Source organism: Mustela nigripes, chromosome 17, assembly GCF_022355385.1.
Source record: "Mustela nigripes isolate SB6536 chromosome 17, MUSNIG.SB6536, whole genome shotgun sequence".
In the NCBI taxonomy this organism is placed as follows: domain Eukaryota; kingdom Metazoa; phylum Chordata; class Mammalia; order Carnivora; family Mustelidae; genus Mustela; species Mustela nigripes.
This window is the reverse complement of record NC_081573.1, coordinates 24,971,451-24,993,189: the sequence shown is the minus strand read 5'-3', so window position 1 is coordinate 24,993,189 and position 21,739 is coordinate 24,971,451. Positions and strand designations below refer to the sequence as shown.

The 21,739-nt window shown below is 36.3% G+C and overlaps 1 protein-coding gene across 1 annotated transcript in view; it reads right to left on the bottom strand.

Moving 5' to 3' along the window:
* PHKB (phosphorylase kinase regulatory subunit beta) overlaps positions 1-21,739 on the bottom strand; it is a 230,275-nt gene that overhangs the window by 183,470 nt on the left and 25,066 nt on the right. The window contains exons 3-4 of the mRNA XM_059381622.1: positions 13,425-13,514; positions 11,508-11,646 (exon numbers count right to left, since the gene is read on the bottom strand). Of these exons, the coding sequence (XP_059237605.1) occupies positions 11,508-11,646; positions 13,425-13,514 (229 nt within the window). The remainder of the gene's footprint in view (positions 1-11,507; positions 11,647-13,424; positions 13,515-21,739) is intronic.

The window sequence follows — 21,739 nt, the reverse complement described above, 5'->3', positions numbered from 1 at the left end:
GCTAGTAATTGGTCTGTTCAAATTTTCTAATTCTTCCTGCTTCAGTTTTGTTAGGTTTTATGTTTTTAAGAATTTTCCACTTCTTCCAGGTTGTTCAATTTGTTGGCATATGGTTTTTCATAATATTCTTTTATAATCCACTGTATTTCTGTATTATTATTACTTCTACTTCATTTTTTATTTTGAGTCCTCTCCTTATTTATTCATTTATTTATTTATTGAAGTCTGGCTAAAGGCTTACCTACTTCATTGAGATTTATAAAGAACCACCTTTTGGTTTCATTAATATACTGTTTTTTAGTCTCTATTTCATTTATTTCTACTCTAATCTTTACTAACTTTGTTCTTCATTTTCTAGCTCCTTTAGCTGTTAAGATTAGGTTGTTTATTGGAAATTTTTCTTGAGGTTTTGCCCCTGTTAGAACAGATTTTGCTGTATCCCCCGAATTTTGGACTATTGTGTTTTCATTTTTTTTTTAAAGATTTATTTATTTGAGAGAGAGACATCATGAACAGGAGGGCAGAGGAAGGAGAGAGAATCAAATTCCACACAGAGTACAGAGGACTTGACCTCACAACCCTGAGATCACGACCTAAGTCAAAACCAAGAGTCAGATGCTTAACTGACTGACCCACCCAGACAACCTGTGTTTTCATTTTCATTTGCTTACATGTAGTTTTTTATTTCATTTGATGGATGAGCCATTCATTGTTTAGTACAATGTTATTTTGTCTTCATGTATTTGTGTCACCTCATGTTTTCATTTTCATTTGTTGCATGTAGTTTTTGATTTTGTCAGATGACCCATTCATTGTTTAGTAGACTGTTAGTTTATCTTCATGTATTTGTGTCCCTTACAGATTTTGTTTTTGTTATTACTTCCTGGTTTCATACTGTTTTGGTCATAAAAGATGCATAACATTATTTTAGTCTTTTTGAATTTATTGAGATTTCTTTGGTGATCTAACATGTGATATCACCTGGAGACTATGCCAGGCGCATTGGAAAAGAATGTGTATCCCACTTAATTTGGATGGAATGTTCTGAATATGTTAAGCCCATCTGATCCAATGTGTAATCCGAGGACACTCTTTCCTTGCTGATTTTCTGTCCAAATGATCTACATTGATGTAGCTAGTGTATTAATGTCACCCACTATTATTGTATTCCCATCAGTTTATCCATTTGTCTATATTATAGTTTATGTATTTAGGTGCTCCCATGTTGGGTATATAAATAGTTACAATTGTTATACCCTCTTGTTGGATTGTTCGCTTCATCATTATGATCTCTTTGTCTCTTGTTATAGTCTTTGTTTTAAAGTCTATTTTGTCTGATACAAGTATTGCTAAACTAGCTTTCTTTTTGCTTGCATTTGCATGATAAATGTTTTTCTCTATCTACAAAATCAATTTACATGTGTCTTTAGGTCTGATATGGGTCTCTTAGAGGTAGCATACAGATAATGGTCCTGCTTTTTTATCCATTCAGTTGCACTATGTATTTTGATGGAAGCATTTAGTCCATTTACATTTAAAGTACTTTATGGACAGGTATATATTTATTGCCATTTTGTTACTTATATTATGCTTGTTTTTGTAGCTCTTCTCTTTTCCTTTCTTCTTCTCTTCCTCTTGAGTTTTATGCTTGGATTTCTTCCTCTTTATTTTCTGTGTATCTATTATAAGTTTTTGATTTGTGGTTACCATTAGGTTCACATATAACATCTAATGCATACAACAGTCTATATTAAGTTGATGGTCACTTACTTTTAAATCCATTCGAAAAGCACTGAATTTTAACTCCCTCCTCCCCATGTTTCATGTATATGATGTCATACATAACATCCTTTTATTTTGTGAATCTCTTGACTGATTTTTATAGATACAATTGACTTTATTGCTCTCTAACTTTAGCCTCTGTACTGGTTTAATAAGTGATTAATCTAGTTTTCTCATGTTTGCATTTGCCTGTGAATTTTTTTCCTTTCATAATTTTCTTACCTTTGAGTATGGCCTTTTCTTTCGACTCAAAGAACTCCTTTTAATGACTTCTAGAAGGCTGGTTTAGTGGGGATAAACTCCTTTAACTTTTTTTCTAGAAAACTCACTCTCCTCCAATACTGAATTATAACTTTATTAGGGAGCATATTCTTGCTTGCAGGTTTTTCCTTCCATGTCACTCTCCTCTGGCCTACAAAATTTCTGTTGAAAAAATCAGCTGATAGCCTTATGAGGTTTCCTTATTTGTAACTGTTTTATTTTCTCTTACTGCCTTTTCTCTACTGACCAAATTCTTGGTCATTACTTTTTACCATTTTTATTATGTGGCTTGGTATGGACCTCCTTAGGTTAATTTCATTGGGGGCTCTCTGTGATTTCCAAATATGCATGTGTTTCCTTCCCTAGATTTGGGAAGTTTTTCATTTTATTTCTTCAAATAAATTTTCTACCTCCTAGGATCCCTATAAGGTGACCATTATTACATGTGATCATATTGCTGAAATTGTTTATTACAACTTTTTATTGTACTTTTTTTCTTTCTGCTATTCAGCCAAGTTGCTTTCCTTTACCGTCTTCCAAGTTGATCATCACATTCTTCTGCCACCTCTATCCTTATATTGATTCCCTTCAGTGTATTTTTTATTTCATTTATTGACTTCTTCATTTCTGACTGGTTCTTTTTTACATTTTCTTTTTGTTGGAGGCCTCACTGAAAGCCTCCATTCTTTTCTCAAGGCCAGTGAGTATCTTTATGACCATTACTTTGAATTCTTTATCAGACATATTGCTTATTTCCATTTCATTTAGCTCTTTTGTTGTGGTTTTGTCCTGTCCTTCCAATTGGGTTATATTTTTCTATCTCATTTTGTCTAACTGGTTGTTTCCATGTATTAGAAAAGCCAGCTACATCACCTGCTCTTGAAAGTAGTGGCCTTATGAAGACAAGGTCCTGTAGTGCCCTATAACACAATGCTCTCTATTCACCAAAACCAGACACATCATTTAGTGGTGTCTCCCATGTGAGTTGTATGCAACCTACTATTATGGCTGAGCTGTATTTGCCTTCAGTCCTATGAGATGCAATGGCCTATTTTGCCTGTTGTTAATACACCAAGTAGGGTTTTGCCTCCGTATTGTTAAGGGGCCAGTTTGCAGTTGCATTTGGGGTTGTATTGCAATAGTGTCATCTATCAAACCAGATGGTTGCCCTCAGCCAACCTGCTGGGGCTGGTCACACTGACCTGTGTGAGGTCACACTGACCTACTTTTCTTGTCCCGACAGGTTTTTGTTAGTAGTTAGTGCTGACTGTAAAACCAGAATACCTGGCCCCAATCTGTTTGCCAAGACTGCAATAACACTGATTGGCAAGGCACTATCTCTGAGCTGCTAGCTATAAAGTTCAGCTGCTGGAACTATGGACTTACTAGGGTATGTGATTATCTTTTCCCACTCCCCAGGGCAGGAGTCACTGTAAAATGGTAGGAGTCTCTCCCAGAAGTACTTGTAGAGTATTTTGTGGCAGGAGGTACTCTGGAGATATTCCTGACAAATGGACCTGGTTGGATGGAACAGATGTCCAGGAGAACACAAGGTCAGGGCACTTGGAGCTAGCAAGATAAGTGGAGAGTATTTTTGCTGGTTCTACAAGTGTCCCACGTTCTAAGCTGTGTAGGGGGAAAGAAATGGCACTTGCCACCTCTTTTGATCTTGGAGAAGTCTCCTAAAGATCCTGCACCTCTAGCACTTATTCTGATATTAATAAATAAATCTCCTTTATGGACATGCCAAAACTTTTTACAACTGTTCCTTCTTTGCTGTATCTCAACCATGTTACTTTTGCTGGCTCTTTCTTTTCTTTTCTTTTTTTTTTTTTTAAGATTTTGTTTATTTATTTGACAGACAGAGATCACAAGTAGGCAGAGAGGCAGGCAGAGAGAGAGGAGGAAGCAGGCTCGCTGCTGAGCAGAGAGCTCAGTGAGGAGCTCAGTCCCAGGACCCTGGGATCATGACCTGAGCCGAAGGCAGAGGCTTTAACCCACTGAGCCACCCAGGCGCCCCTTATGTTGACTCTTTAAAGGCAGGAGCTCAGTTTCCTATCACATACCAGTTATCCTACAGCAAAATGTACTATTTTTTAATGTAAGAACGGAACCCTGCTAATTGTAAAAACTCCTGAAGTTAAGCCCCATACATTTATCTAAGCCCAGTGTTATAGGGACTCATCTTGCCAGTGAGGGTCCCCTGTGCCTGGAGTACCTGGTATGGAGTCTGATCCTCTCACTTCTCTGTGGTTATGGTATCCCTCTCCTTTGTGGTTAGTCTCAAAGGGGGTTTGACTCCCACCCATGTCACTGCCCTTCCCACTCTTTTTGATGTGGCCTCCTCTCTACAATTAACTGTGTAAGCTCTTCTGTCAGTCAGAGAACGAAAGCACAAAGACCCGTTTCCACTGAGCCCATCCCTCTGACAGGGAGCAGGGTACCTCTGCCCAAGCAGGGTTGTGTGAGAAACAGTGTGGCAGGCTTCTCCCCAAGAAGAAAGTCTGGAAGAGTAAGAGGACGACAGCCCTAGAATCCCAATAAAAATGTAAAATCCCTACACCAGGAGAAACTACTATATAGGGCTCCAAGCGTTGTCTCACAGCTTGTTATTTTTCAGAACCAAATCTCTTTTTCTTTTTATTCCTTCTTTTATGCTTCTTCTGAATTTTTTTGACCTTATTCTCATTATAACTAGATGTTTAATATATCAACTTATATTTCATAATAGCTTTTTAACTTGTACTTTTTCACACCTATGTATTTTTTTATCACTATATGCTTCATTGCAGTCCTTTTTCCCTAATCAGTATTACCTTTATATATACACAAGTTTTACTTTCCCAGTAATTTTGGTAAGCAGTGTCCTCTAACAAACAGACCAAAATACACCCAGGAACACTGGAACAACCTACACTGTTCACACTGAGAGATTACAGCCCCCTTTACTTTATCTCACCCCTGCCTTTTTTTTGTTCCCACCCCTGCCTTTTAAAAATTTTTTGTTTTAAATTTTTTATTTTAAAATTTTTACTCTTGTGTTTCACCTTGGCTTTGCTTCTTTCGGTGGTGGCTTCCAACCACTCTAGATTTTCTGAGGGTGCATCTTGCTTGGTTCACATTTGATATTTTGGACTCTGACATTCCCTCAACCATCCCTCAACAGGAATGGAATCCCAACAAAAATAAGAACCAGAGACGATGTCCTCTGCCACAGTTCTAATGGACATGGATATAAGAGGTAGAATTCAGGATAGCAATTATAAAGTCAATAGCTAGGCTTTAGAAAAGCATTAGTGACAATACAGAATCTCTAAGGGCAGAAATGAGATCTAATCAGGCTGAACTTAAAAATGCTATAAATGAGATACAGTCAAAATTGGATGCTCTAACAGCCAGGGTAAATGAAACAAAAGAATGTATTACTGATCTACAAGATAAGCTGAAAGAAGGGAAGATAGAAACCCATGAGAACAGACTTAGAGAGATCAGCGACACAATGCAAGGTTCCAATGTCAGAATTATTGGGATCTTGGAGGGGTAGGAGAGAGAGGGAGGACTAACAGGTATATTTGAGGAAATCATAGCTTAGAACATCCTAATCTAAGGAAGGAAACAAGTATTCCTGACAGAGAGGCAGAGAGGACACCTCCCAATATAAATAAAAACAGACCAACATCCCGGCATATAATAATGAAGCTTGCAAATCTTAGAGCCAAGGAAGCTATCCTGAGAGTAGCAAGGGGGAAGAGAATTCTTAAATACAAAGGGAAGAACATCAGAATAATGTCAGACCTGTCCAGAGACCTGGTAAGCCAGAAAGGTCTGACAAGGTATATTAAGAGTACTAAATGAGAAGAAAATGCAGGCAAGAATACTTTATCCAGCAAGGCTGTCACACAGAACAGATGGCAAGACAAAGAGCTTCCAGGACTGGCAGAAACTGAAAGAATATGTGACCACCAAGCCAGCCATGAAAGAAATATTAAGGGGGATTCGATAAAAGAAGAAAGACCCCAAGAGTATTTTAGACCAGAAATCTACAGAGATGATCTATAGAAATAGGGACTTTACAGGCACTACAATGGCACTAAATTCATGCCCTTCAATAGTTATTCTCAACATGAAGGGCCTCAATGCTTCCATGAAACAGCACAGGGTTGCACACTGGTACAAAGACAGAACCCACTCACATGCTGTCTACAAGAGACTCATTTTGAAACTAAAGACACCTCCAGATTGAAAGTGAGGGGATGGAGAACGATTTATCATGCCAACGGACATCAAAAGGAAGCTGGGGTGCAATTCTTGTATCAGACAAATTGGATTTTAAACCAAAGACTGTTGTAAGAGATGTTGAGGGACACTATATCATACTTAAAGGGCCTATCCAACAAGAAAATCCAACAGTTGTAAATACCTATGCCCCCAACATGGGAGCAACCAACTACATAAACCAACTCTTCACCCAAATAGTCATATTGATAATACTATACTAATAGGAGATCTCAACACTCCACTCTCAGCAATGGCCAGATAGTCTAAACCAAAGATCAACAAAGAAACAAGAGCTCTAAATGACACATTGGACTAGGTGGACTTTGTAGATATATACAGAACATTTCCCCCTGAAACAACAGAATACTCATTTTTCTCAAGACTGAGATTATTCCCTACATATTTTCAGACCAAAATGTTTTGAAACTGGAACTCAATCACGAGAAATAATTTGGAAGGAATTCAAACACTTGGAAGTTAAAGAGCATCCCGCTATAGAATGAACAAGTCAAGCAGGAAGTTTAAAAAGAACTTAAACAATTCATGGAAACTAATGAGAATGAAAACACATTGGTCCAAAACCGATGGAATACTGCAAAGGCAGTCCTAAAGGGGAAATACATAGCCATCCAAGCCTCTCTCAAAAAAGTAGAAAAGTCCTAAATGCACAGCTAACCTTAGACCTAAAGGAGCTGTACAAAGAGCAGCAAATAAAACCTAAAGCAAGCAGGAAAAGAGAAATAATAAAGATTAGAGCAGAGATCAATGAAATAGAAACCAGAAAAACAGTAGAACAGATCAACAAAACTAGAAGCTAGTTCTTTGAAAGAATTAATAAGGTCCATAAACCTCTGGCCAGACTTAACCAAAACAAAAGGGAAAGGACCCAAATCAATAAAATCAGGAACAAAAGGGGAGAAATCACGACCAATACCAAGAAAACAGAGACAGTTATTAGCACTTATTATTAGCAGTTATATGCCAACAAGCTAAGTAATTTGGAAGAAATGGATGCATTCCTGGAAACTTATAATCTATCAGGACTGAAACAGGAAAAAATAGACAATCAGAACAGACCAATAACCAGCAAGGAAATTGAAACAGTTATCAAAAGACTCCCCAAAAACAAGAGTCCGGGGCCAGGTGGCTTCCCTGGGGAATTCTACCAAACATTTAAAGAGATAATACCTATTCTACTGCAGGTGTTTCAAAAAATAGAAATGGAAGAAAAATGTCCAAACTGTTTCTGTGAAGCCAGCATTACCCTGGTCCCCAAGCCAGGCAAAGACCCCCAAATAAAAGGAGAATTGCCGAGCAAAATCCCCGATGAACATGGATGGATGCCAAAATACTCACCAAGTTCCTAGTCAAAAGGATCCAACAGTACATTAAAAAAATTATTCATGGGTGCCTGGGTGGCTCAGTGGGTCAAGCCTCTGCCCTCGGCTCAGGTCATGATCTCAGGGTCCTGGGATCGAGCCCCACATCAGGCTCTCTGCTCAGCTCTCTTTCTGCCTGCCTCTCTGCCTACTTGTGATCTCTCTGTCAAATAAATAAATAAAATCTTTAAAGAAAAGAAAAGAAAAAAGGATTATTCACTACCACAGGGTGGGATTTATTCCTGGCATGCAAGGGAGATTCAACAATCGCAGATCACATCAACAAAAGAGGAAACAAGGACCATATGATCCTCTCAATTGAGGTAGAAAAAGCATTTGACAAAATACAGCATCCTTTCTTGATTAAAAACTCTTCACAATGGAGGGTTAGAGGGAACATACCTCAATCTCATAAAAGCCATCTATGAAAAGCACACAACAAATAGCATTCTCACTGGGGAAAAACTGGGAGCTTTTCCCTTAATGTCAGGAATAGGGCAGGGATACCCAATCTCACCACTATTGTTCAACATAGTAGTAGAAGTCCTAGCCTCAGCAATCAGACAACAAAAAGAAATAAAAGGCATTCAAATTAGCAAGGAAGTCAAACTCTCACTCTTCATAGAAGACATAATACTTTATGTGGAAAACCCAAAAGACTCCACCTCCAAATCACTAGAACTCATAAAGCAAATCAACAACGTAGCAGGATACAAAATCAATGCACAGAAATCTGTCACTTTCCTATACACTAACAATACGACCAGGAATAAATTCGGCTTACAACTGCACCAAAGACCAAGATACCTAAGAATAAAACTAACCAAAGTTAAAAGATCTACATTCTAGAAACCACTGAACACTTACGAAAGAAACTGAGGAAGACACAAAGAGATGGAAAAATATTCCGTGCTCATGGATTGGAAGAATAAACATTGTGGAAATGTTTATGCTGTCCAGAACCATCTACACTTTCAATGGAATCCCTGTCAAAAGACCATTGACATTTTTCACAGAGCTGGAAAAAACAATCCTAAAATTTGAATGGAGCCAGAAAAGACCCCAAAGTGCCAGGGAAATGTCGAATAAGAAAGCCAAAGCTGAGGGCATCACAGTGCCTGACTTTAAGCTATGTTACAAAGCTGTGCTCATCAAGACAGCACGGGACTGCACAAAAACAGACACACAGATCAATGGAATGGACTAGAGAGCTCAGAAATGGACCCTTAACTAACGGTCAGGAAAGAGTATCCAATGGAAAAAGACAGTCTCTTCAATAAATGGTGCTCAGAAAATTAGAGGGCTCCATAGAGAAGAATGAAACTGGACCACTCTCATATACCATCCACGAGATAAACTCAAAATGGATGAAAGACCTCAGTGTGAGATAGGAATCCATCAAAATCCCAGAGAACATAGGTGGTAACCTCTTTGACAATGGCCAAGGAAATTCTTTCAAGAACATCTTCAAAGGCAAGGGCAACAAAAGTAATAATGAACTTTTGGGACTTCATCAAGATTAAAAGCTTCTGTACATGAAACAATTAACAAAACTAAGGCAGTCCACGGAATGGGAGAAGATATTTGCAGATGACATTACAGAGAACGGGCTGGTATCCAAGATGTATAAAGAACTTCTCGGGGCGCCTGGGTGGTTCAGTGGTTTAAGACTCTGCCTTTGGCTCAGATCATGATGTCTGGGTCCTGGGATTAAGTCCTGCATCAGGCTCTCTGCTTGGCAGGGAGCCTGCTTCCGCCTCTCTGCCTGCCTTTCTGCCTACTTGTGATCTCTATTGCTGTCAAATAAATAAATATATAAATCTTTAAAAAAAAAAAAAAAAGAATTTCTCAAACTCAACACCAAAATTATCAAATAATCCCATCAAGAAATGGGCAGAAGACATGAACAAATACTTCTCCAAAGAAGAAATAGCAATGGCTATCAGACACATGAAAAAATTTTCAACATCAGGAAATCCAAATCAAAACCACAATGAGATACCACCATACAATAGTTAGAATGCAAAAAATAACAAGGCAGGAAACAACAAATGTTGGCAAGGATGTGGAGAAAGGGGAACCCTCTTACACTATTGGTGGGAATGCAAGATGTTAAACCACTTTGGAAAACAGTATGGAGGTTCCTTAAAAAGGGAAAAACGAGCTACCCACTGACCTAGCAATTGCACTACTAGGTATTTACCCCACAGATGTTGTGAAAACAAGGGGCAAATGCACCCCAATGTTCATAGTGTCCACAGTAGCCAAATTGTGGAAGGAGCTGACATGCTCTTCAACAGATGAATGGATAAAGAAGATATGGTTCAGGGAGTCTGGGTGGCTCAATTGTTAAGCATCAGGCCCAGGATACTGGGATTGAGCCCCGCACCAGGCTCCCTGAGCAGTGGAAGGCCTGCTTCTCTCTTTCCCACTCCCCTAGCTTGTGTTCCTTCACTCACTGTGTCTCTGTCAAATAAACAAAATCTTTAAAAAATAAAAAAACTTAAAAAAATAAAAAGAATATACAGTTCATATAATACAATGGACTATTACTCAGCCATCAGAAAGGATGAATATGTATCATTTGCAACAACATGGAAATGACTAGAGGGTATTATGCTAAGTGAAATAAGTCAATCAGAGAAAGACAATTATATTATTTCACTCATATGTGGAACATAAGGAATAGCACAGAGGGCCATAAAAGAAAGAAGGGGAAACTGAATGGGAGAAATCAGAGAGGGAGACTAACCATGAGAGACTATGGATTCTGGGAAATAAACTGAGGGTTTTGGAAGGGACTAGGGTGGGAGGATGGGTAATTAAGGAGGGGTCATGATGTAATGAGCACTGGGTGCTGTATGCAACTAATATACTACTGAACACTAAATCAGAAACTAATGATGTAGTATATGGTGGCTAACTAAACATAATTTAAAAAGTATATGCATATGTCTCACCTCCAGATAATTAATATTCAGAAACCTAATCTTAATAACAGTTAAAATGTATTACTATAGACTATGAATCAGGACACACATTGGATGTTTTCCATATATAACAAAATAAAGTAAGAATATATTTTATATTGTGAAGGGATTTTTTTTTTAAAAGATTTTATTCATTTATTTGACAGAGAGAGAGATCACAAGTAGGCAGAGAGAGAGACGAAGGAAAGCAGGCTCCCTGCTGAGCAGAAAGCCAGATGCGGGGCTCAATCCCAGGACACTGAAATCATGACCTGAGCCGAAGGCAGCGGCTTAATCCACTGAGCCACTCAGGTGCCCCGGGGATTTTTTTTTTTACTTTATAAAATAATTATTTGACTTATAGCCTTATTTAACAAATGATACCTCAGTGAAATTGTAGGGGGTAAAATTCTAAACTGGGGTGGGGTGCAATGGGCCTCAGCCCTGCTCTATCATTAACTAGTTGTGTAACTTTGGATAAATCTGTTAACTACCTGGGCCCTAGTTTTATCATCTGCAAAATTTGATCAGCCATCATGTCCCCCTGATTGAAAGCAACCAAGTCAAGGAGAATGGGGAGATCATTCTGCCAAAAACAAATGATGACTTAAATATCTAGAGATGAAAAAAATTTTGGTGACAAAATCATAAAATGTCAGAATTAGTCTTGCATAAACTCTTAAGAAAACTTAAATATTTAGAGGCCTAGATAGATATGAGCGCTCACAGATTACACATTAAATCAGCAGCAAAGCCCAACAATTGCCCAATTTGTCTTAGGCCAACAAAAATCTATTATCCAGACTTAAAGTTACTAGAAGCGCACACACCAGCTTACCTGTATGCAAGAGCCAAAGCCCAGATCCCAGCAGCGCAATACAGACTGTCATGGATTTTTGCCTTCTGATCATCACCGCATGTTTTAGTGGGAAAGAGACCTGTGGTTGGACTTTGATACAGTAGCAATGTTGACTTGACTGGAATGGAACACAAGAAAAAGAATGAATTGTACAGCCATCCATTTTCCTTGGGCTGAAGATCTTAATCTTTAGTTTCCTCATTCTACTTTTGACATTTCTGTTGTTCCTGAATTTACCTATAATATGCAATTTTTTAGCATGCAGAAACTGCTTCATGTAGATCACTCCAACTTAAGTGGGAATCCACCCTGAAGGAAGGGTATTTCTACTTTTGAGGAAAGAACTCAGCTAATTAGCAATTAAAAATCTTTTAGCATAGCCTACCTAATGTCAATAAGTGTAGTAAGGCAACATCAGGTACAGAAAAGAAAAAAAGACCAATAAAAAAGAAGGATATTTTCAACAACAAGTTCAATAGGGAAACAAAGCAAATGTACAACAAAGAGTGGCATTAATCGCTAAATCCAAATCTTATTTTCCACTGATGACTAACTTGTGTCCTGTCTTCAGAGGAATGTATTCATTTTATTTTAATATTATATATATATGTATATATTTATAATATAATATAACATATTATATTATACAGGCTGGAGATACAGTAACATGTCAAAATCAAATCTTATCCTTATGACATGAAAATAAGTAAATAAATATTTGGAGAACATTTTACTTAAAAAACTGAAATTAATGCTTTATTACCTTTTATAAAAGAGCCTTGAAATATAAATATACACCCACCAAAACTACATTTCCTAAAAGTTATTTTTTCCTAACTATAAATTTGTTTTTCCATAAAATACATTTAATTAATCTAGATTGGCATATGCCACCTTTTTTTAGAGCAATTTTTTAAGGACCTAAAACACTCTTCTCCTTCAAAGACTTAAAGAATTTCTTTTTCTTTTTCTCAGACAAAACTGATGTTATCATTACCATTTTTTTTCAGAATACCAGTATATTTATCATTTTTCCCCGAGCAAAGAATTAGTCCTTATAGTCTGAAGTAAACAACTGGCATTTCTTTAGAAAGGTATTTAAATTTCTTTATCTAGTCATGGCTACAATGATAATAGAAGGGCCACATAAGAATACATTCCAAAATTGTGACCAAAATAACATGAATTAAGGTTTTACGTGAGCTAAACACAAACAACAAAAAACCCTTATCTTAGGGGAAATAAATTAATTTAATTTAATATTATTTTCCATACAAGTCCATATAAATAGCACAAGAAGAAAACTGGCAAAAATTAATAAGCTTTTCTAACTTAGAGTCTGATGAACAAAGAGGAATCCCGTGCATACATATCTCCAAGTCAATTACTCACATTCAAAAGCAGAATCTGCCAGGCTGCCTTTGGCAAAACAATAACAAATAAAATAGGGAACCATTTTTTTTTTTTTTTTAGTAATACTAACCTGAGGTTATCTTGTGTCTCTCAGTGAATTAGAAATAGATACAAAAGCCTTAGGACTACTTGGGAACCAAGTATAGGTAAATGAGGAAGGAACACTTCTACAAAATCATTATGTAAAGTAGTAATCAAGAAGCAGCCTCTAGTTCTCAAATCTGGTAATGTTTAGGAGGGCTAAAAGGACACAGAGGACATTGGTGATGGTTTTAAAAATTATTCAAGGGACAGATGACTTGCTGGAATTCTTTCATAGTCCCAGTATCAATATGCAATTGGAATATATAGCTGCCTCAGCAATGACACTATCCCAACATCCCAATGAAAGAATATCATCATGCATATAATATATGCAATAGAAGGCAGGGTAAATACTAATGTTAACTACCTAAGGACACATTTTCCTCAAATTTTGCTTACCAATTCTGTAATAATGATCCAGTTTATCCCAAAGAGTCTCATTATCAGGTCTCGGAAGATTAATGCTTTTAAGAGGTTCATAAACTGAGCCTAAAAGAAAAATGAAAACCCACAAATGCAATCATTTTCACTGAGATAAACAAAGAAAACTTCTAAATAAATGAAAAAGCACTACTTAATCTAATTTTCATTTTTATATGTGAACTACTACATTGTATTACGGGTCAAATTTTTGGTAGGGGAAGAAGAGAGAAGAAATCGCCCTTGCAACAAGTATAGAAGAGTTTTAAATGGTACGGAAACCCCACCCTCACCCCTGGAAGTTAATCTAACTGACATATATATATATATACATATACTGATCCCAACAATTCAAATACCAGTAATACTTATGTGCTAGTCGTGAGTTCAATAATTTCAGTTCCTGTTGAGAAATATCTACTTAGAATGCTCTGAAATCCAAAACTTATTCTTTATGCTCATGATCAGGCAGCTTTCTGTCAAATGATCATATCCCAAAAACCTCAAGGAAAAAGAGAATGCTAACATGTTCTAAAGTCATACACTCCATGAATATTCAGATAGTTTTCATACTGAAATTCTGAAGCCTCTACTTTCTCCTAGGTAGATAAAACTCATGCCTTATTATCTGGACTAAAGCAGAAACCATTTCTACTTCTCAGCCATGAAAACTACTCCAACGTATTAGCAGAGCATACTGCTCAAAAGCTACAGAATACATAATAATCATGATAATTTGCCACAAAATGGATACAGAAAATTGTTCACTTGACTAGTGCGCATTCTCAACTACTGACTGAAAGGAAGACACCTGAACCTCCAGACATCAGACTAAGTACTGTCTCTCATTCTTGTTCCAAGCACTCAGAAATTATAAACATCTCAAGGTCACAACTAATCCACCACTGGATTCAGGTAATATACATAATATGGCCTATCAACATAGCACAAGAGTGCCCCTTAAATTTACCTAGGGTTAGAAGGGGACTGTGTTGGCATGCATTAAGAATGTTTTTCTAAAAAAAATTAAAGCATTTCTGTTCATAAAAGTGCTATGCCTACTAAGCTAGTATAAAACTTAGGTATTTGGAATCCCTTTATGTTTAGGGAGAAGATAAACACTATGAAGGAAGAAAGGAAAGATCTATATATTAAGGCAATAATCTCATTATCCTCTGGTGGAAAGAGAGGTGATTTATGCAACAAAACAGGAATATGAAATGACTTGAAGAGATTGTCTAAAAAAGATAATGACATCAACCAGAATGGTCCCCCAGAGAAGAATGGGGAGGCCTATCAACCTAGACAGGAAAGCATCAGGAACTCCTGCACAAGAGGCAAGGATCTGGCCATGGCTTCTACCTCCCTGCATTCAATAGCTCTGGGTAGGTATAAATATATGCGCAGCCTGGCAGATTGGAAAAAGGAATATGGCCACTGCTTACAAGGTAGGTGCTAAGCTCTGGGAGTCTACAACCTCTCTGTGAAGCTCATTCAATAATTAATAAAATAGAATCAGATATATATCATCAGAAGTTTTAAATTGTGAATACACATATACAAAGATTAAAGGAGACACCTTTGCTGGGTGGAAGGACTGGGAATGCATGTTATTTCTATTTTTACTTATTAGAAATGTTAATATTTTGCTAAGAAAAAAAACCATCAGAAATTGCATATAATTTCATTACATATAGGTAAAACAATATATGTGCATATGGATAAAAATTGAAGTAGAATATAAAAAACTAAAATCCAACTTTGTATCTACCATAATAATTGTAGGTGAATTTATTTTCAAATACTGTTTTAATGTCATTGTATCATGGTTTTAGGGTAAAAAATATTTATTTTTAAAAGTGCTATTACATCTAAGGTGCCCCTCAACTCCCAAAAAAGATTAAAATGATTCTGATATCTAATGTTCCGCAATGAAATCACCAATGGAGTTTCATTAAAGCTATGATAAACAAAAGGAAAACCAGATTTTACAGAAAAATAAATACCTCTGTAGTAAGAGCTAAAAGAGATGTTCAAAGCATGCAGAAAAGTATAAAAGTAACATCACCTAACTCACTAAGAACCAATATTTTCTTATACTTTCTTCCATCTTCAAAGCAAACCCATGGTGAATTAAGAACAGCTTGCCTAGATAAATGTTAGTATTTTAGTGATCACCATTGTATTGTTTCTGAAGTAACTGAAAATTAAACAAGGATGTTCCTTATAATTTATGGCAAAAAGTACCACAAATCTGAGTCAAAGGAAAAGTAATCAATGGTAACATTTTAAACAAAAATTAGACATCTAGGGGCACCTGTGTGGTTCAGTAGATTAAAGCCTCTGTCTTCCGCTCAGGTCATAATCCCAGGGTCCTGGGATCAAGTCCCACATCAGGCTCTCTGATCAGCAGGGAGCCTGTTTCCTCTCTCTCTCTGCCTGCCTCTCTGTCTACTTGTGATCTCTGTCAAATAAATAAATAAAATCTTAAAAAAAATTAGACACCTGAAAAGCTTCAATACAAATAAAAATGTGGAGGAGAAAGCAATCAATAGAACATGAATTCCCAAAGACAATGAAAAAGATTCAAAATTACAGAAAACATTAATAAATGTTTAGAGTTCAAAATGAAATGAAGTATCTAAATGTGAATTTTTCCTTTTATGTTTTATCCCAGTTGAATTATGCCTATATTCAAACATCACAAAGTAAAATAAAATTATCTTTTTCCAATTTGTAAAAATGAATTTAAACATGTTCATTCTGATTTTTCCCTGTCAGTTTTCTTGGTATTAGGAAAATACAATCAATCTACTCTTCATTTCAGAACACATTATTGCCAAAGACATTCACTGACAAAGAACAATACAAGGAGAGGCAGAAGTTGTTTCTTGAAGATTAATATTTAGCTTTATCATGAAAGAGGAAAGGCTTATTATTTAGGAGATTAAACAAGGAGTTTCCTAAAAAAAATTTCCATGAGACGAAAACAATACTAAGAACACAATAAAGGTACAAATTTTACGAATTTGGCTCCATGAAACACCAAGAAGCTTTCTGAGTGTTATGGGGAGGCTCTTAAGCAATCATAAAACAGCACTCGTAATTCAAATAGCAACCACTAAAAGAATAAAAATAAGGACTCAAAAGGGAAGTCAAGATGGAAAACAGATCAGCAAACCGAAACAGTATCAACTGTCTATTATTTGGGCATACAATTTTTCAGTATATGATTGAAAGTCCTTTAATAGGGTCTACACAAAAATGTTATTAATCAAGGCTTTCATGAACCCTTAAGTACCTTTATCATTTTTCTACATATGGTGATAGACCAAGATAAATACCATTATTTATTCATTCAGTTAATACATGCAGTGTATGCAAAAAACTCTGAATTCCACATCTAGAAGGCTACCAGGATTCATAGGTTAGTCGTAAGATAAGGTTTTGAATAAGAGTAACACAAATTAGAGTAGTGAGTTTCTTAAAAGAAAAAGGATAGGAAAATTCAGTCCCCCTCTGGGGCTAAGAGAACAGGAAACTCCTGCATTGCAATCTCTGAAAATAATAGCAATTGCAAATAATGAACTACCATCTAAATATGAAGATAACAACTGAAATCTAGGAGAACACGAAGTCATAAACATATATACAAACCTACAGACATATTATCATAGCTCCAAAGCTTATACACGTGTCTTACGGAACAAGATACTACATACCAAGGTTTTTTTTTGAAGTGATACACATGAAAAGGTTTAGGGGAAGAAAGGATATAGCTAACAGGGTACATTTTATTGAACACAGATCCAAATATGCCCTTTTACGAAATAGGAAATTTTATTATAAACCTAAATCCTTAGAAAGGCCTATAGGATTCTGATCTTCTCCCTCAATTAAAATAAGTTCTTTTCAGATTAAAAAAATACAACATTCCACCAGCCTAAAATAGGCATCGTTAACATTTTGGTGCATTCCTTTCAAGCATTTCTTTAAGCAATATTTGTAAACATGAATAAAATTTACCACATGTGGAGTCATAGCATATAGGCTGTTTTTATCATTCTTTTTTCCTTTATCTCACTTCTTGCCCTCTTCTGTCCTCATTCCCAGGTAACCATACTTTTTCCTTATCTATGTAACGAAACACATATGCATAAATGAGGGAAGAGTCTTTCAAAGCTTGTTTTATAAAAATGGAGTCATGAAATAGACCCTTCCTTGCCTCTTGCTCCTCTCATTTGACATCACACATGGAAATCAAAAAAGGCAATGATTCTTTCTTTGACTGATTCCAGGGTTTTAATACAGTACAGCTTATTCAATTATTCCTCTTTCAGTGAGTATATATTTGTTTTCTATTTTTGCCATCAAAAACAATCCTGCAAAATATCCTTATACATAGATACAACCAGTAGTTTGCTAGAACCAACTAATACTCGCTGGAGAGAGTCAAGTATTAAATTTTCAGGAATTTTGGGAGCTGGTTACAAAACAAATACATGAAAATAAAATTACAAAAACTTACAATGATAATTATTAAAAACAAAGGTAATAAATACTCAAAACTCATCACTTCCAATTTTACTACATTTTACTGTTATATGGGCTCTTGAATTGATTTATACCTATAGATCTGTACCTTGGAAATACTATGTAACAGCATGTTACAACATATCTCTTTCCAACTCTGCATTCAGTGATGTCATGTAGATTTGAGCAGTTGTTACAAAAACCAAATGGTCTGCAAAAGCCTAAAATTTTTTAACCATCTGGCCCTTTTTAGAAGTTTGCCTGCCTTTAATCTAAATTCCCAGTAGTATTAAATTCATGAATAAATGTACTATTTTAAAAATAATGGCAAACTGCATTTTTTCTAAAGGCTAAAACAATTCCTATTCCTACTAGATATAAGTGCTTCATTCTTATAGAAGTTTTTCCAGGGGCACCTGGGTGCCTCAGCTGGTTGAGTGTTGGACTTTTGATTTTGGCTCAGGCCATAGTCTCAGAGTCATGAGATTGAGCCCTGCATTGGGCTCTGCAATGAGCATGGAGCCTGCTGGGGATTCTCTCTCTCCCTCTTCCTCTGCAACTCTCCTTGTGCTCTCTCTCGAAAAATAAAAAAAAAAGTTTTTCAAATCTGATAGTGTCTTACTTTTGTTCATCATGTCTCATAGAATTCATGAGCTCCTGAAAATCTTTGCAAACTAGCCATTTGGATTTGCTCTTCTGCGAATTGCCTACATCCTAATGCCATTTGCTATTGCTTTGTTAGTGTTTTTGCCATCAATTTCTGAAAGCTCTTTGTGTATTTTGTTTGCTGCTTAATATTTCATTTCAAATATTTTCCCCTGAGCTTTCATTAGTATACTAACACTACAATATAAAAACTTCCAAGAGTCAAATATATCTCTTTCCAAACTTAGTTTTAGTTTTCCTTTCTTTTTAAAAGGTTTTTGACAAAATGAGCAAAGGGGGAAAAATTAAGAGAGAGGAGCAAACCAAAAAACAGACTCTTCTATTTTTTTTTAATATTTTATCTATTTATTTGACAGAGAAAGAAAGATCACAAGTAGGCAGAGAGGCAGGTAGAGAGAGAGGAGAAAGAAGACTCCCCACTGAGGGACGCCTGGGTGGCTCAGCTGGTTAAGCGGCTGCCTCCGGCTCAGGTCATGATCCCAGCGTCCTGGGATTGAGTCCCGCATTGGGCTCCTTGCTCAGCCGGGAGCCTGCTTCTCCCTCCCTCTGCCTACCACTCTGTCTGCTTGTGCTCACTCTCGCTCCTCTCTCTCTCTCTGACAAATAAATAAAATCTTAAAAAAAAAAAAAAAGACTCCCCACTGAGCAGAGAGCCCGATGTGGGGCTCGATCCCAGGAAGGACCCGAGATCATGACCTGAGCCGAAGGTAGAGGGTTAACCCACTAAGCCAACCAGGCGCCCTTAGACTCTTAACTATAAAGAACAAACTGATGGTTGCCAGAGGGGAGGTGAGTGGGGCATGGGTGAAATAGACAATGGAGATTATGAAGTGCTCTTGTGATGAGCACCAGGTATCGCACGGAAGTGTTGAATCACTATATTGTACACCTGAAATTAATATTATACTGTATGTTAACTAACTAGAATTTAAATAAAAACTTAAATATTAAATAAAAAGGGTTTTTGACAACTCCTAGATTATATACAGAGTCATCCCTCAATTTTCTGCTAAGCTTTTTATTATGTAAAAAACTTTTCCCAATACAATGTATTTTCAAGCAACTTTAAAATTTAAGTTACATCTTTAAATTCAGAAGATAATTTCTTCATCTTAAAATTCTCTTTTACTCCTCACTGATAAAAGCAAGAAATATACTACTATAGAAGAGGCAATTTATTCCAACACATTCTTACTCTATATCCCTGAGGCTGGTACTAAGAGGTTCTCAGTAAATATTTATTGAACTGAACTTGATGAATCACATGATCAGAGAGAGGCCTTCTTGAATTCCCACAGTTAATTTGGCCATCTTCTGCGTTCTTATAACACTTTGTAAATACTTTAATTATAGCTTTTCCTTGTCACAAAACATGTTATTTTCACTCTTCGATTAATGTGTTATACTACATTAGAAGCTGATAGACAATAGGGGCCACACCTAGTAAGTGGTAGATGGCAGTAATATTTGGTAGGAAGGAAGGAAAAAGAACAAAAGCTAACAAAAACATGTTTCAGAAAACTTGTGATGAACACTTTTACAATATTCTTCTCACAAGCTACCCTATCTCCTGTTACTGCCCCAACCACATCATCTGAATTAATGATTAAGTAACACTTCTTCAGACTTCCATAATTAGACAAAGTGGAAAACTTCTCTAACTTGAGCATGTATACATATTAACTTTTAGAGTTAAAAGATATGAATATACTATACATGACTCCACAGTTTAAGCACCTTCAAAATCACCAATAGCCCCTTGCAAAACAAACGAACAAAAATACCCCAAAACTTAAACCCTGATTTTCTTTACTGTTCACTTCCACCATGCACAAAAATTCAAAATATTAAGGAATAAACGTACCCCCAGCAGGGGAATGAATAAATTGTGACACTTCCATTCAATGATACCTTGAAACAGTTTAAAGGAATGAGGTAGATCTCTTATATCATGAAAAACCTAAAAATTAGTGTGAAAAAGTAACTTCATAGAATAAGATTCACGGTATGATACCACCTGTTGCAAAACTATACATATGTTATGTTTACAAATGTGCATACAATACAGATAACTAAGAACTTTAAAATGCTGGAAAAAAATACACACCAAACTGTTAAAAATGTTACTACTCAAGAGGGGATGGTGATTTTTACTCTCTATATTTCTGATTATCTAAATATTACATAAGACGGTATTCATTTACAGGTGCCTGGTTGGCTAAGTTGGTTAAAACTGTCTGACTCTTAATTTTACCTTAGGTTCTGGTCTCAGGGTCATGGAATCAAGCCCTGCATTAGGCTCTGCACTGTGTGTGGAGCCTGCTTAAGATTCCCTCTCTCCCTCTGTGGCCTGCAGCTGCTCACACTCTTTAAAAAAAAAATTGTATTCATTTACTAGTTATATAATTTTTTAATGATAAATGGAAATTTTGAATCCCTAATACTATGTGTTGTAGAAGATACTTTATACATAATATCCCATTTCCTCATCTAACAAAGCTCTGAGGTTGGCATAGAGGCACAAAGAAGTCATTATATATAACAGGCTGAATTTGAACACAGGACTCTTTGAAGACAAACTCTATGCATGGTCTTTTCCCTACTATAAAACCTCAAAATTATGAGGTTGCTTCAAAATAATAAATACATATATATGCAATAATGTATATATTTTTTAAATATTTTATTTATTTATTTGACAGAGAGAGATCACAGTAGGAGAGAGGAAGGGAAGAGATCACAGAGAGAGAGGAAGGGAAGCAGGCCCCCTGCTGAGCAGAGAGCCCAATGTAGGACTCGATCCCAGGACCCTGAGATCATGACCTGAGCCGAAGGCAGCGGCTTAACCCACTGAGCCACCCAGGCGCCCCAAGAATGTATATTTTTAATGCAAATTTATTTTCACAGTTCATCTGAACCCTCAACTTTTTAAGTCTTCATGTTTCTTATGGCAAGGTAGGTAAGAAATATACTTTAAATGTAAAATATGAAATGGCAAATATGAAATAACACAGCTTTATAAAAATGAAGTAAAATTTGCCTGTTCAACTTATCCAAATAAGATGCGAAAAGGCCACTCCACTATTCCCATTTTA